This window comes from Portunus trituberculatus, chromosome 35, assembly GCF_017591435.1.
Source record: "Portunus trituberculatus isolate SZX2019 chromosome 35, ASM1759143v1, whole genome shotgun sequence".
NCBI classification, from domain to species: Eukaryota; Metazoa; Arthropoda; class Malacostraca; order Decapoda; family Portunidae; genus Portunus; species Portunus trituberculatus.
The window spans coordinates 6,995,141-7,012,712 of record NC_059289.1 but is presented as its reverse complement, the minus strand read 5'-3'; the positions used below and the strand labels follow the sequence as shown (position 1 = coordinate 7,012,712).

Genomic DNA, 17,572 nt, shown 5'->3' with positions numbered 1-17,572 from the left:
ATATTAGAGATGTATCGGATATCCGCATCCGCATTCGCATCCGCGGAACATCCGCATATTCTTTCACATCCGCATCCGCATCCGCATCCGCAGTTGTGATAAACTGAACATCCGCATCCGCATCCGCATCCGCATTTGTGATGTAATATACATCCGCATCCGCATCCGCATCCGCATTCAACAGAGGATGTGTGGATGCGGATGTGTGTTGTGTATTGCACAACCTATATATTATAGAGTAATATACTCGTAATATAGAGTATAGACACGCAGTTACAGATACAGACCAGCAGAGTACTGCCTGCTGCTTACAGACTTAGAGTTCAGACAGAGGTTAGAAATGTGTAGTAAATTTAGTGATGTGCGTCTAATGAATTAATTATCTAGTAAAACTAAAGCAAATAATATCACGGATTCATTTCCTTTCAAACTTACACAACGTAATGTGTCTAGAATTTAGGGGAAGGTCAGGAGGAGGGGGCGAATTTTACTTAGTGACTATGAAGTACAAACATAGTAAATAAACTGCAAACTGTGAATGGTGGAATGTTAGATACTTAGTAACACAGATGAGTGAGTCACTGTGTGTGTGTGTGTGTTTGTGTGTGTGTGAGGAGGATGAAGAGGAGATAGAGAGGAGGCTTATCACCCTTGCTTGTCACTCTCACCCCGATGCCTTACTGCTGGAGAGAGAGAGAGAGAGAGAGAGAGAGAGAGAGAGAGAGAGAGAGAGAGAGAGAGAGATTGTAATGTGTTTCGTGTGGATGAGTAATGTCGTACATTGCAGTCTTATACCGTATTCCCACTTCACATGGTAGAATTCAGTGCTTCTTCTTTAAATACTTTTAATGCAAATGTTTCCATAATTATACAAATAATAATATTGAAAAAATATGAAACGGCAGCGCTGAGCTCTTCTTATCGCACGAGTTTCCCTGTTGTCGCCTGTTTCCCCTGATACCGTGAGTTGCCGATGAAGAGATTTTCACAGAGGAAGGGTAATATTAGCTATTGTTTTATTATTATTATTATCATTATTACTGCTATAGAGGACTTTTCGAGGTATTTCTTACTAGAATTTGATGCAATGAAGCATTAGACTGAAGTAATTTTCTTTTCACATTGCTAAGGATCTCGAAAATTTATAATGCTGATCCATAAGTTGTAAATTGACATTATGAAATACATACTTTCAAAGAGAGAAGTATCAACTATTAAGACACCATTCGAACTCATTTGGCAGTATTTTGGTTCTCCCACCTTGTTTTTATTTGTTACTTCTCCTGTCTGCATGGTCTGACGTTGAAACAGGCTTTTTTTCGGGAGGGAGGGTGCTCCTCTTGGTGAGAACGTTTGACGTAAAAAACATCCGCATCCGCATCCGCATCCGCGAGGATGTCATATTTTGATATCCGCATCCGCATTTGCATCCGCATTTTAGTAGAGACTGACATCCGCATCCGCATTTGCATCCGCAAATGACATCGCATATACATCCGCATCCGCGGATGTCTGAAATTCGACATCCGATACATCTCTAAATATATATATATATATATATATATATATATATATATATATATATATATATATATATATATATATATATATATATATATATATATATATATATATATATATGAGAGAGAGAGAGAGAGAGAGAGAGAGAGAGAGAGAGAGAGAGAGAGAGAGAGAGAGAGAGAGAGAGAGAGAGAGAATGCCTTAGCTATGATGACTTGTTATCCTAGACTTTGCAAGAAAAAGAAAAAAAAAAGCGACTTAGTAAATGATGACTGTGACAATGTTGCCACAGACAAGCATGCAAATATCTGATATAAAATGCTTTAAGAATAAATTGAATCAGAGAGGGAGGGAAGAGATAGCATAAAAACAGAGATTATACTCCAAATAAAGATAAAAAAATAAAAGATGTGATATAGCTGAAAGCACAATAGAAGTATTAGAACATCAACAATCCCACTCCTAAGCAACACACTTGGTGGACACAACCATGTGACAAATTAGCTCTCAGGTATGGGTTGCTCTTCTGAACCGGTCTTTTTCCCCTGGTTCATCCCATCAACAAACTGGAACTGGCTTGGTGAATTTTCATATTCAGACATATCAAGGGCAACCACACAGCTCTCTCTGACCACTCTGACACTGTCCTCAAGGTGTTCCCGCAACACCTTCTCAGCCTCAGGTGTTGCAATGGATCCCAGGGCCTCTGCTGCCTCATGTCGCACCATTCCACTCTCGTCCTTGTTACGCACCACGGCTGCCAACTCCTCCACCACTGCAGCGTTGCTCATTTGTCCCAACACATACCCAATTTCATGGCGGAACAGGGCACTGCCAGGGCAGGTCAGACCAGCAGCAAGAGCTCGGGCACTCGCATCTGTGTTGATGTTTCGCAGGGAGAACATGGCACGGTACCTGGAATGCAATAAATCATCTGATAAAATTATGTTTCCAATTACTGATATTTTTCCACCATTATGATGACTATATTATTTAATGCAGGAGAAAATTATACCTCTGCTGCATTAGATAAAGGCAATACTATTCTTTTTTTAGATAAATAGCAAAAAAAAAAAAAAACCATACAAAATGGGTGTAGATGCCAATTCCATCACTGACAGTATGAGTGGTGACATGATCATTAGTACAGGGATAGAGCAATAGTGATAAATTGCAAGTAGATGAAAGAAGTTATGAACATAAATTTTCAAAATAATGTCAACTGGAAAAGCATTATGATACTGAAACAAAAATACCAACCTGTCAAACAAAGGGAGTGTCTCATCCACCAGTCGCTCCCTCAGCTTATCCACATTGCTCTCTTGGTCTGGAGGTGCAGGATCAATAGAGAGAAACTCTGTCCCAGATGAAGCCTGACTGCCCTGGGTCTTCAGCCACTGTATCCTACCCAGGGCCAGCTGGCAGGTCTCGGCTACGTCTATGCATGGATCTTGACTGAACTTTTGAAGAACACTCTCTACACTGGGATCCCCGATGGCTCCTAGCGCCTCTCCAGCCTCATGCCTCACCATGGGGTCCTGATTTACATCACTCAGAACTTCAATGAGCTTTGGAATGGCCCTCACATCCTTCATCTGGCCAAGACAATAGGCCAGCTCATGCTTGAGGAGTACCGAGGGATCATCAAAGCACTGGGAAATGGCAGCTATGGCAGACTCTCCCCCAAGACCCTTCAGGGTGAACAGAGCCCTGAATCGCTCTTTTAAAGGCTTCTTGGAGTCTCCTAGTACACCTCCAACAGCTTCCACACTAGGTGCCATTCTTAACCCTGCAAAAAGTTACTCACATTAGTTATTGTACAAAATATAAAACTCTCTCTCTCTCTCTCTCTCTCTCTCTCATATATATATATATATATATATATATATATATATATATATATATATATATATATATATATATATATATATAAATGGAATGTCTGTGTGCAAGGTGGATCTGTGCGTTATGTGCTGTGTTAAGTCCCATAACACACAACAGGGAGTGGAAATGACGAGGCAAAGTTCAAATTTTTTCGCCAAAACCTTTCCATTGTTGTGCGCACCAGAGAGAACTAGGCAGTGTGCTTTCCACCAAAGTGAGGTACAGTGTGGTCTGCTAACGGTTCCGATAGTACACATGAATGTCAGTGTTAGTCACTGCGCCACCTATTTTCATACAAAACTAACATAACTTGTCAACTAATTCATCGTTATTATGCCTGACGGTAAAATGGTTGAGGATAAACATGTGTAGTCTCAACAAATAAGGAATTGTGTGGGCAATGTGTAAGCCCTCCATAAAAGGGTAGCATGCCAACCAGGGTAGGGCACTACTAGGCTAAAGTAAAACTAAATTGTACTGGCCCACACAGTGACGGTGATAATCCATGCCACATTGCCATATTCAAGGAAAATGGAATAACAGTTTTCTATTCAATTTAATGCATGATTTTGCTTAAAAAAAAAAAAAAGTGGGGAGGGGGGCACGAGATATGGAGATCTCTGCAGGTGATTATGTAATAAGTAAACAAATACAGTAAAGGTGCTGGTTATAAAGTGAAAATGAGACTGGTAATTTACATAATATTTACTGTTATGTCCTCTCAAGATACCCAATCTAACACAAAGAGCGGTGACAAGAACCATAAGATGAGACAGTATCTTATTTCAGTTATTGCCCTAAGCTCGACTTATTTATTGAACATCATTGGATGCAGAGACTTTTATTGGCTGTACAACACACAGTAAGATGGGATTGTGTCAGTATGTACCTCCACTGTGGCAAGCAGATGAAAAGTGAGTCGATTTGCATGTGCATGCCTCCCTGATGACCTGACAGCCCCCTTCCCCAGGGGAAAAAAAATAAAAAGCTAGCTTGAAATCTTTTTCTTTTACTTTTACTCCTTGACAGGCAAGTGGAATTATTAACTACTTAATGAGAACAATTTTGTTAGCTTATAAATAAAAAATAAAGAACTTAAGACACCAAGTGTGACAACCCGCCAGTAGGTACACTAAGCCGTCTTAATCTTTCTTCACTTACAGTACTCCCTGCTGAGAAACTGCAGTGATAGAGGGCAGCGCAATTTTCATCATCATACCATCACCAAAATACAGTTGTCTGAGGCAACTGACAGTAGCCCCTTCTCTGTTCCTTCCTACTTTCTCTATTCTCATTTTCACTCCAAAGCTGGATGTTACGTCTATGTGCGCAAGGACTGAAGTTATTTTCATACCCACACTCTTGAATCTTTCAAGTTTTCCACCATCTTGCTTCAACTCAATAGTCACTCTCTAACTAAATTTATCTGTGTTGTCTATCTCTCCCTTAACTCCTCTGACTATAATTCTTTTGGTCCTGATGGAGTACCTCCTATTGTTCTCAAAAACTGTGCTTCTGTGTTTGCACCTTGTCTGGCCAAACTCTTTCAACTATGCCTGTTGACTTCTACCTTTCCTTCTTGCTTCTTTGCCTACATTCAACCTGTTACTAAAAGGGTGACTGTCCTAATCCCTCAAACTACTGCCCTATAGCTTTAACCTCTTGCTTGTCTGAAGTTTTTGAATCTATCCAGAATAGGAAGATCCTTAAACATTTGTCACTTCACAATCTTCTATCTGATGGCCAGTATGGATTCCGTCAAGATCACTCTACTGGCGATCTTCTAGCTTTCCTTACTGAGTCCTGGTCATCCTCTTTATGAACTTTCAGTGAAACTTTTGTTGTCGTGTTAAGGGACCCATACACGTTCAAAAAAAGCGTCAAAATTTTGCATCAATATTTTGATGGAAAATTTGAGTGTGTGTAGGACGTTTTGATGTCAAAAAAAGATTTGAAGCAAAATTTTGATTGATCAAATCCGTTTGATATTTTTTGACGAGTCGTCAAATTTTTGATGAGTGTGTGGGCTCCTGTCAAAAATTTGATCAAACTGTTTAGTTCGCAGGTGACTGACGAGGAGACAGGATCGCCATGTCTGCAAAGAGGGAGGCTGAAAAGAAATTTTTGATTGAAGTTTTAGGAGTGTATCGGACCTTGCCAGCCTTGTGGAGAATTAAGTCGTGCTAAGAAAGCTGAGGCCTATGACATTCTACTGCAGAAATATCGTGAGCATTTTACTTCCGGCACAGTAGAAGATCTGAAGAAAAAAATAAATAATGGCGCATCCATTCGAATGAAGTTACGGAAGTCCCCTGGTTCATTAACCCGTAATTCTTGGAGGAGGTTGACGTGTCCGTAGGTTTCCCGTTTTAAAAACCAGTCTTTTGACCATTTCCGACGTTTACCAGGAGGTTTATCAGAGTCCAATGCGAACACTAGTGCTATGGCCACTGATGCATCCATGTCGAAGATTTTGACTATACTAAATTTTGATGGGAAAAACCCCTAAACGTGTGTGGGCAATTATGCATCAAAATTTTGTATCAAAGTTTTGGAACGTGTATGGCCACCTTTAGACACATCAAAAGATTTTAATAGAATATAGCACAAAGCTTTGATTTCAAAACTGCCCTCCTACAGTTTCTATCCTTCTCTTTGCAACTTTATCTCAAGTTTCCTTTCTGATAGTTCTGTTGCAGCTGTGGTAGATGCCCACTGTTCTTTTCCTAAATCTATTAACAGTGGTGTTCCTCAGGGTTCTGTCCTTTCACCCACTCTCTTTCTATTATTCATTAACAACCTTCTCAACCAAATTTCTTGCTTTATCCATTCCTACACTGATGATACCACCCTACATCTTTCCATATCCATTCAGAAACGACCAACCCTTCAGGAAGTCAACAGATCATGCAGGGACACCACAGAATGCCTGACTTTTGATCTCTCTAAGATTTCTGATATGGGCAGAGAAAACTTAGTAGTTTTCAATACATCAAAAACTCAATTTCTCCATCTATCAACTTGACACAATCTTCCAGACAACTATCCCCTCTTCTTCAATGACACTCAACTGTCTTCCTCTTCCACACTAGATATCATCAGTCTGTCCTTTACTCATAATCTTAACTGAAAACTTCACATCTCATCTCTTGCTAAAACAGCTTCTATGAAGTTAGGCGTTCTGCAGCGTCTCCGCCAGATTTTCTCGCCCCTCCAACTGGTAACTCTGTACAAAGACCTTATCTGTCCTTGTATGGCGTATTCTTCACATGTTTGGGAGGGAGTTCCACTCATACAGCTTTATTGGATAGGGTGGAATCAAAAGTTTTTTTTGTGTTATCAACTCCCCTCCTTTGACTGACTGTCTTCAGCCTCTTTCTCACCACCAAAAAGTTGCACCTCTTTCTATCTTTTATTGTTATTTTCATGCTAACTGTTCTACTGATCTACATGCCTCCTCTCCTCCTGCAGCCTCACTATACAAGGCATTTTTCTTCCTCTCATCTCTAATCTGTCCAACCATCTAATACAAGAGTTAACCAATATATATTCTCAATCATTCATACCTTTCACTGGTAAACTCTAGAACTCCCTACCTGCTTCTGTATTTCCATCTTCCTATGACTTGTAAGAGGGATGTTTCAAGACATTTGTCCCACTCTTTTGACTAACTCTTTCTAATCTTTTATGGAGATTGTAATTCTAGTAGACTTTTTTCTAATAGTTTTTTTTTTTTTGCCCTTGGCAGTTCTCTCTTACATAAAAAAAAAAAAAATACCACATACAAATTTACACTACTGGTAAAACTTGCGTGGTCGCATTCCAGTCCGGAGATTTTGTAGCCAATATTGTCTGATTAAGGTATCGCAAACTGCCTCTCTACACTCTCTCTCTCTCTCTCTCTCTCTCTCTCTCTCTCTCTATATATATATATATATATATATATATATATATATATATATATATATATATATATATATATATATATATATATATATATATATATACGATATATATATATATATATATATATATATATATATATATATATATATATATATATATATATATATATATATATATATATATATATATATAAATAGGTATATGTATAACGTCTCTCATGCCACACACATACAAATGGTTGGCATCTGTATTTCAAACAACAACAATAATAATAATAATAATAATAATAATAATAATAATAATAATAATAATAAAAATACTTTGCAGCCTGCCCCGGTGTTCATGCAGTCATGGCCTAAGACTAGTACTGGCTGCTGCTGCTGGGAGGCCACCCATGTGAGGCGTGGGCGGCCAGCATGCGCCACCAGGCCACCACAGCCTGGCCAGTGCGCCCGTCACCAGCATGCATGGCCATCACTTTGCACCACACACCACACCTTCCCCTCGCTGCATGTCAGCCTGCCGCACAAGTATTGCGTGTCGTCTCCAGTGCAAAGAGTTTAATTTCAAAATGCGTAAATACGACAAATACGAAGAAGCACACAATACTCACCGGGAAGACGTACACTCACGCCTGGTATTGGTGCCCAGCTGACAAGAACTTATTTTCCTCTCAGCTTTCGTAACAAGTCCTCCCGTTGTTCTTGATCTTTGAGGTACAAGCGACAACGATTGGCAACATGCAGAATATTTTAGTTTACCTTAAAAGAGATGTTGGTGTGAAGATACTAAAATGCTAATTTATCTTTCAATTAATAAGAACATAATGAATAAGATCAGTTGATAGACAAATAATACGTATTGCCTGTTAATTGTCTAACTTGTAAGAATGTCGGGATTTCCTGTTGCAAGGCGGCGGGGAGGTGACTGGGCTGGGCAGGGGGAACTCCCTCCTCCTGCCTGCTTTCTTTCCTACTGTATGCCGAGACACGACCAACCTCACTACTCAAATTTCTACCTCAGTCTGATAAACTGAATAGTTCCCAGGAATTTTTTCGTGCTTCTTCCTTTATTATTGTTATTATTATTATTATTATTATTATTATTATTATTATTATTATTATTATTATTATCATTATTATTATTGTTATTATTATCAATTGTTATTATTATTATTATCATTATTATTATTATTATTATTATTATTATCATTATTATTATTATTATTATTATTATTATTATTATTATTATTATTATTATTATTATTATTATTATTATTGTTGTTGTTGTTGTTGTTGTTGTGTATGAGGAGAGGTTCTTGATTATTTCTGGACGTACGGCTTTCCTCCACTTGCTGATGGTACAGAGTTCTTCCAGTTTTCTTCGTAACTTTCCTTTTTTTTGTTGTCTATCCTCTTCCTCCAGCCTTTAGAAGAGGACAGGAGGGAGGCGAATATGTCTAAAGCTGTCTCTAACGATAGATGCTCCGTTTAGTAGATTTTCGCGTGCTTCCTTGAGGTATTCCCTTGCGGTGGAGCTGAAGCGTTTCTCGTCTAGATGAGTGTCGAGGGGCAGATTTTGGCAGCACGTGTTCCTCCAAGCAGTCGAGTAGGAAACGGGCCCTGTTCTTGATGCTTACTAGTCTGCCCCAAAGCCTGCACTTGCACTCCACTGCTCCACCTAGATGAGAAACCCTTCAGCTCCACCGTAAGGGAATACCTCAAGGAAGCACGCGAAAATCTACTAAACGGAGCATCTATCGTTAGAGACAGCCTTAGACATATTCGCCTCCCTCCTGTCCTCTCCCAAAGGCTGGAGGAAGAGGGCAGACAACAAAAACAGAAAGTTACGAAGAAAACTGGAAGAACTCTATACCATCAACAAGTGAAGGAAAGCCGTACGTCCAGAAATAATCAAGAACCTCTCCTCGTACACTCTGTCAGCCGTGCAAGAAGAGGCACTATCAATGGGCCTAAATCTCAACACTGGTGTGAACAGGAAGGAACCGCTAGATTACGTTTTAAAAAATTATTTATTTATTTATTTATTTATTTATTTATTTTACGTAGGGAAGAGGGCCAGCCAAGGGCAAAAAAAAAAGAAAGTTAGAAAAAGGCCCACTTGAGCGCTGGCTCTCCAAAGAGTACAAAAAGTGCCAAAACCGTCAGCCAGAATTAGGGGAGCAAATGCCTCGATACCTCCTTCTTGAAAGAAGACAAGTTGTAGGAATTCGGAAATACAGATGTAGGGAGGGAGTTCCAGAGTTTACCAGTGAAAGGGATGAATGATTGAGCGTACTGGTTAACTCTTGGACAGAATAGGGATGAGAGGAAGAAGAAAGCCTTGTGCAGCGTGGCCGCAGGAGGAGGGGAGGCATGCAGTTAGCAAGATCAATAGAACAGTTACCATGAAAATAGCGATAAAATATAGAAAGGGATGCAACATTTCGGCGGTGAGAAAGAGACTGAAGACAGTTAGTCAGAGGAGGGGAGTTGATGAGACGAAGAGCTTTCGATTCCACCCTATCAAGCAAAGCTGTGTGACTGGAACCCCCTAAAACATGCGAAGAGTACTCCATACAGAGACGGATAAGGCCCTTATACAGAGTAAGCAGTTGGAGGGGGCGAGAAAAAAAACTGTCGGAGACGCCTCAGAACACCTAATTTCATATAAGCTGTTTTAGTAAGAGATGAGATGTGAAGTTTCCAGTTAAGATTATGAGCAAAGGACAGACCGAGGATATTCATTGTGGAAGAGGGAGACAGTTGAGTGTCATTGAAGAAGAGGGGATAGTTGTCTGGAAGGTTGTCGAGTTGATAGATGGAGGAATTGAGTTTTTTGAGGCATTGAAAACTACTAGATTTTCCCTGCCCCAATCGGAAATCTTAGAAAGATCGGAAGTCAGGCGTTCCGTGGCGTCCCCGCGTGATCTGTTGATTTCCTGAAGGGTTGGACGTCTCTGAAAGAACGTGGAAAGATGTAGGGTGGTATCATACGCGTAGAAGTGGATAGGGCAAGAAGTTTGATTAAGAAGGTCATTAATGAATAATAGAAAGAGAGTGGGTGACAGGACAGAACCCTGAGGAACACCACTATTAATAGGTTTAGGAGAAGAACAGTAGCCGTCTACCACAGAAGCAATAGAGCGGTCGGAAAGGAAAGGACAGCGACACCGAAAGTGGCTTCGAGCAGGGCGTGGTGATATACTGTTCACTGGCAGCTGGGAGAAACACACCGACACTACCGAGAAGATACTTGAAGGCTCTCGAGGAGCTACGGGGTAACAATGGCATCCTGATTATATATATATATATATATATATATATATATATATATATATATATATATATATATATATATATATATATATATATACATATATATACTCAACAGATTTGCAGCAATATGAGACCAACAAATCAAGAGGTTAATAAAGTGTTCTTTACAACTTAACTTTATTATCTAAAGGTAAGAGGTATTAGTGATGCTTTGTGCAATGTTTTCACACAAGTTTTATCAAAATATACTCACATGTGCAGCCTTTCTGATTAAATTCTGGTGTGCTAAACAAAAGTCGTGCATTATGTTCCAAAGCAAGTGCCTGAGTCTGCTCCTTGGCTTCCCTCTCTCCAAGAACAACTAGTTTTGCCTCAAAAGAGAGGCCTTGAATTAAACTCATATCACATCACCAGACACACCAGGAACTGTACTCAGGTAGTGATAATGTGGATCCTTTCACTGTATCATACTGCATGATTTTTGGGATTCTAATAGGCATGCTTTGCTGCAAGTAGAACAATAGATATTCTTAGGTTGTGTAGTTTTTTTTAATTCTTAGAAAATAATGTGATGGACTTGGGCTATTTTTTTTATTGATCAATGTCTTCATCAATGATATGTGATGCTTTTGTTAATACCGAGTTTTCGTTAATCATGAATAAATGGGATCACAGTGAACTGAGGATTGGTTCAGGAGTTAGATGAGTGATGAGTGAAAGAATGAATTTGGACATGGGTAAAATGACACAAAAATTTGGAAAGGATCTGTCATCTATGCAAGTGCAGAAAAGCAGCTGAAAGGTGTGGAGCCTGGTGAGTGACTATCAGGTGACCATGACCTTCACTAGCAGGTAAGAAGCCTTTCAAAATAATGGTGATGGCCACATTTCCTCACTATCCCCGGCAAAATCTTATTATAAGCTTGGTTAGTTAAGATACTAGTATAGTTACATAACTTTTCAAGACATAATCAGCTGCTGCTTCTGATTTCCAATGCCCTATTCACCTAAAAACTGATACAAAACTAAGAAAGTTTTTCCAACCACAAAATAATTCTATTTTATATTTTTTCTCTCCAAATTCATTCTTATTTGTTGTAAATAAAAATGGTAACAATTGGGCACATATGCAATATAAAATACTATCAACAAAATCATTGTGTAACCATAGAAAGCCTGAAGCCTTTCTTAAATTACATCCAGTGGATGAAGCTGCAAACAATTCTCTCTTATGAAAAGCCCTTGTCATTACCACATAATATGCAGACAGAAAGTGAGAGGTTTCATCATGCAGGCATCACAGGTGTGACTCACCGTCACCCAAACATTACGGAGATTGTTGGGATAGTAGAGCAAAAGCGTGATTACTGTTTTCAGTTCAAAAGGCTTTCTTTCCATTATATCAGCCAAGGGACAACATTTTCCTTTAGTAAAAGCCATGGCCTGGTTTTACATAATACTGCCACTATTCTCCCTGCTTGTTGTAAAATACAGGGGATTGACATTTTGATGCCAACATTAAGGCAAGGGATGCTGTTACTCACCTTAAAGGTTTACACATATAGATAGTGCAGTACAGGGATTCATAGTAATACTTGAACTCATAAGCATAACTTTTCACAGTATAGCACATATATTGTTTAAGTTACAGCCAAGTTTACTTCACTGAATATAATCAAATTGCATAAATCTTCCAGCTAATGCAGTAATTTACATCCTACCATCATTCCAGAGAGAGAGAGAGAGAGAGAGAGAGAGAGAGAGAGAGAGAGAGAGAGAGAGAGAGAGAGAGATATGGCTCTGCCACACTCTGAGGGCAGGATAAAAGAATACTGCCAATGTATTCCCTGTGCATTGTAAAAGCTAACAGAAAGGTACAGTGTGGAGTACTTGGGACCACCACCTGTGTTTGTATTGCTACAAAGAGAAAATATAGTACTGTACTTACACCAATCTCAATATATATATATATATATATATATATATATATATATATATATATATATATATATATATATATATACACTACAATAAGTGGATATATTCCACTGCAAGGCTCATGAGCACAGCCTCAGCCAAGTCATCTGCTGGCTTGTTGAATCACTGCATGGTGACTGATTCTGTCATTCACTAAACAAAATATGGAAAAAAAAAAAAAAAAAAAAAAATGAATAAATAAATTTTAAAAAATTGTATTCTTTAGCCCACTGATTTAATGTTGAACCAGCCTTACGCATAAGAATTTGCATGATTGATATCGAGCAATTTTGCAACTTTAATTTTGAAGAACTGGCAAAAACTTAAAATAAATAAATAAAACACTGCAATAGGAAAATAAAAGTTGTGTTCCATGAACTACTCACAACAATTAAGATATACAGGCATATATTACAAGTATGTACAAGATGTACAATAAGTTCTACAAACAAGGGACCTTAGCCTGTCTCTAAAAACTCTGCAACAAATATCCTAAAAATGTTTATGATTTTCTACTAAAATTATCAATTTGTAAGTTCAATCAAAACAAACACTGTTCAGCTCAATGATATCATAACAATGTAAAACATCAATATTGTGCTAAAGTATTGAAAGTAGTATAACAAGAAAAGTAAGCCATAATCATCAGTAATATGTTGTTTTCTTTGACTTTAAAATCATGTAGGAAAAAATTTCATGTCAAAGTTTGCTGGGTAACCATGTTAATTTGTTCACCTTTACTGAAGATATAATGTACTAAATTAAAGTCCACAAAGCATAATCCTCGGGTCCTCAACTGCCTGCTTGACCTTGCGCAAGAAAGTGACAGCCTCCCTGCCATCAATGAGTCTGTGGTCATAGGTGAGGGCAATGTACATCATGGGTCTGATGACAATCTGCAAAACAATCACCATTTCTTGAATTTCTTAAACATAAAAATTGTGGCTATATTATTCATAGCTAAACCTGCTCCAACTCACATGTACACACACACACACACACACACACACACACTATATACTCACATACTTTTAATGACAATATCTGAAAATGGATACTTAAATATCTGAAATATAGGTAGTTTTTTATCACAACATCCCACTTTACTGACCTGCCCATTCCTTGCCACAGGACGGTCAAATATTCCATGCATGCCAAGGATGGCAGACTGTGGAGGATTGATGATGGGAGTGCCAAAGAGGGAGCCAAACACCCCACCGTTGCTAATGGTGAAGGTGCCGCCGTCCATGTCCTCCACAGCCAGTGAGCCGGTGCGGGCCTTCTCTCCCAGATCAATGATGGTCTTCTCCACATCCAGGTAGTTCATGGCCTCCACACTGCGGATCACCGGCACCACCAGCCCCTGCACCGCCACACATGAAAGATATTTAGTCTTCATGTAGCAAAACACAAAGATAAAAGGTTTGGTTTACATGTAATAATGCTAAGTTTTATCATAGGCAGACTTCAGTTGTTAAGACAATGTTAAGTTGTTACAAGGTGAGAGAGAGAGAGAGAGAGAGAGAGAGAGAGAGAGAGAGAGAGAGAGAGAGAGAGAGAGAGAGAGAGAGAGAGAGAGAGAGAGAGAGAAACTCAAATAATGAAATAAGTAAATACTTTACAAAATTATACATGGCTACATCTTCATAAGCACATAAAATAGTCTTAGAAGCCTTTAGAAGCCTTCTATGTAATTACAGCCCACTAGTGTTACCTTAGGGGTGGCCACTGCTACTGAGATATCCACATAGTCACGGTACACAATCTCGCCACCATCTATCACAGCGTTGACAGTTGGCTGCTGCGTCAAGGCATACGCTGATGCCTTCACAAATGCTGACATAAAGCCCAACTTAATTCCGTGCTTCTTCACAAACTGCTCGCCGATGCTCTTCCTCAGTTCCATAATGTTGCTGAGATATAGAAATTCATTAGTTCAATATCACTTCCACAGAGACCCAATAAAGTAAATAGTGTAGATTTGATAAGACATGAGCCTTGTACACCATTCATTACTTTTCCACTAAAGCAGGTATAAATATCATCCATAGGATATGAAGCATTATAAAACAAATCCAAACTAGTTCATTGCATGTGTATGTATATATATATATATATATATATATATATATATATATATATATATATATATATATATATATATATATATATATCCTTACAGGAAGCAATTTTATTAGTTACATCATTAACAATAATTCTTTTCAATGAGAGAGAGAGAGAGAGAGAGAGAGAGAGAGAGAGAGAGAGAGAGAGAGAGAGAGAGAGAGAGAGAGAGAGAGAGAGAGAGAGAGAGAGAATGTGAATTTCCTTACAAGCCACAATGTCACAAAATAATTTGGATAGAATGGTTAGACAATTGACAAGCATATCATTCATAGCAGTGTCTTCATTTGGCAACTCCGATCTTCTTCTGCATGTGGGAGTCACTCATATAAGTAGTGCCTACAACTATGTAAGGCACTACTGAACCAATCTTCTGAAGGCAGCACATGACTCAATGACAAGCTGTGGAAATTCACCTCATGTCCAGCTCATTAAATGTGGTCAACATAGCATTGGTATTCTGGGCGTCCTTCAGCCGTTGTGCAATGCGCTGCCTCATCCTGGTCATCTTTACGCGCTGCTCAGTACGAGTCCCGCTGATTTCCTTGCTGTAATCTGCTGGTGGTACCTGTTGAGGGCAATGTTGTGGCTCAAGGATGGGTTTTTTAGAATGTTCATCATTATCAAAGTTCATTGTCAAAGTATATAGTGTTTGCTTAATCAGGAAAACATCAATTGAGACAGAATTTTGTTTACTTGGCACAAACTAGGTAATAAAGTGAGGCATGTCTTTACTTTCACAGCTTCATAACATTCCATTTAGTTTTAGGGGTTTGAAAAGGCAACATAAACCTATATACAGGTTTGGCTCTGTGTAAGAGACACTTCAATCAGAACCCAACTTTGAAAGAAGACACCAGACACAGTGCTGATCTGTCACTCATTATTTACCTCTGGAATTTTTTTTTTTTTTTTTTTTTTTGACAGACATTTAACATGAGGAAAAGCAAGATAAACTGGAGATAAAATCAAAGATGGGCATCAGTAAGCTCTGGGTTTGAAGAAAATATTGTCGATGGAATATCTTAAAATATAGTAACATATGAACCCAAAAGCAAATTGGTCAATATGGAAGAACCTGTAAACAAAAAACAAAAAAAAAAAAAAAAAAAAAAAAAAAAAAAAAAAAGACTAATAAAATAACATGATAAAGATCCTGTAGTATACAGAAAGTAAATCTCAACCAATTTTGATGAGCTGCAAACACTGGGATACAAGCAGCAACAAGCAAGACCTACAGACCTTCACTTCAGCCTGATGTATGAAGGAGGAATGCTTGATGGCTGCCACTGGTATAGATGACATTGGGGCAGAAGGTGGTGGGGTTGCTGGGGGAGCAGTTTTTGGCATGGGTCCAGGAGCAGCAGGGGTGGCAGCTGGTGGTGCAGGTGCAGCAGTAGGGGCAGGAGCAGCAGCAGCAGCTGGAGGAGGAGTGGCTGGAGCCTCAGCAGCCTTAGGAGTCTCCTTAGCAGGGGCATCAGCTACAGCCCCAGCCTCCACCTTGCAGATGTGCATGCCAGGGGTGACGGTGGCTCCATCCTCCACCAACAGCTCCTTAATGACCCCAGAGCAAGGGGAGTTCACTGGCATGGAAGTCTGCAATACAATAAATTTTACATGATAAGAGTAAACTTATAACACATAAAAATGTTTAGTGCTGCATGACAATATTTATATCTTATCTCCATTATGATATCTGAGACAATAGTAACATAACACTATTTAAAATTATGTCACTTCACTTCTTAAGGCTGATAACCTCTGAAGATAAGATTATTTTATTGTGACTGACAAATGAGTAATATTTACATTGTTTTAAAATTAATAATATGCCAAAATAATGCTATTAATTTCATGTGACTGAAATCTTATTGCACTGTTTCCTAGCACTCAAATCCTAAAGTATTACACTTTCAATACACTTGAAATAGAGTATGAGGAATGAATGAAGATAGTGGTATGTCTAGTGAACAACCATTAGAGACTAACAGTGAAGTACAAGCCATAGAGGAAATAGTCGTTATTGTTATACAATTCGAACAAAGACACCTACCTTGTCAGTCTCCACTTCTGCCACAGCTTCATCCTCCCGCACACTGTCACCCACCGCCTTGATCCACCTGATGTCTCCCTCAGTGATGGATTCTGCAAAAGGTGGCACCTCCACTACCTTCATCTCACCAACTGGAGAGAGCAAAAAGGGAAGTGTAAAAACAAACAAACACAGACAAAAAAGACCTAGCCTATATTCTGAAAACTATATTGTTTAGAGCACAATATGCACTTTCATGACTTCATGATAAGTTTCAGAAATGGGAGAAGACTCACAGAATGGCCTTGAGATGTGGAAGTGCCGCAGCCCTTTAACATGTTGATCATACTGCTGCTGCCTTGATCTGGTAGTAAAGAAACATTAACTTTAAGGCTTTTGAAGAAAAGAAAGCTTCTGTAAACCTTATATATTTTTCTATTGAAAAGCAAAGGACTGCACATTACATAGTGAGTCATAAATAATAAATATTACAAAAAACATGTCTAACATTACCAAAACATTGACTGAAAAACAAGACTTACTCTTTGGATGTTGTAGTGAGTGGAAGCATATGCACCTTCCAAGTGGAAACACCTGGGCATAAAATGGTGAGCATTAGAAATATATAAAACTTCACTGGAAGAGGCTTGTAGCACACACTCACTCACTCACTCACTCACTCACTCACTCACTCACACACACACACACACACACACACACACACACACACACACACACACACACACACACACACACACACACACACCCGGTAGCTCAGTGGTTAGAGCGCTGGCTTCACAAGCCAGAGGACCGGGGTTCAATTCCCCGGCCGGGTGGAGATATTTGGGTG

At 39.0% G+C, this 17,572-nt stretch overlaps 2 protein-coding genes across 2 annotated transcripts in view; both read right to left on the bottom strand.

Moving 5' to 3' along the window:
- Positions 1-1,739: 1,739 nt before the first annotated feature.
- On the bottom strand, positions 1,740-8,039 carry LOC123513193 (deoxyhypusine hydroxylase-like). The gene is made up of 3 exons (XM_045270175.1): positions 7,925-8,039; positions 2,782-3,310; positions 1,740-2,436 (listed from the first exon to the last, which is right to left on the bottom strand). Exons 2-3 carry the CDS (start codon positions 3,300-3,302, stop codon positions 2,022-2,024), a joined length of 936 nt encoding a protein of 311 aa, XP_045126110.1. The 5' UTR covers positions 3,303-3,310; positions 7,925-8,039; the 3' UTR covers positions 1,740-2,021.
- Positions 8,040-12,957: 4,918 nt separating this feature from the next.
- Positions 12,958-17,572, bottom strand: part of LOC123513071 (dihydrolipoyllysine-residue succinyltransferase component of 2-oxoglutarate dehydrogenase complex, mitochondrial-like) — a 9,315-nt gene continuing 4,700 nt past the window's right edge. Inside the window, exons 3-10 of the mRNA XM_045269913.1 lie at positions 17,265-17,316; positions 17,019-17,086; positions 16,744-16,874; positions 15,933-16,286; positions 15,107-15,258; positions 14,281-14,479; positions 13,678-13,929; positions 12,958-13,462 (exon numbers count right to left, since the gene is read on the bottom strand). Of these exons, the coding sequence (XP_045125848.1) occupies positions 13,328-13,462; positions 13,678-13,929; positions 14,281-14,479; positions 15,107-15,258; positions 15,933-16,286; positions 16,744-16,874; positions 17,019-17,086; positions 17,265-17,316 (1,343 nt within the window). The 3' untranslated portion in view covers positions 12,958-13,327. The remainder of the gene's footprint in view (positions 13,463-13,677; positions 13,930-14,280; positions 14,480-15,106; positions 15,259-15,932; positions 16,287-16,743; positions 16,875-17,018; positions 17,087-17,264; positions 17,317-17,572) is intronic.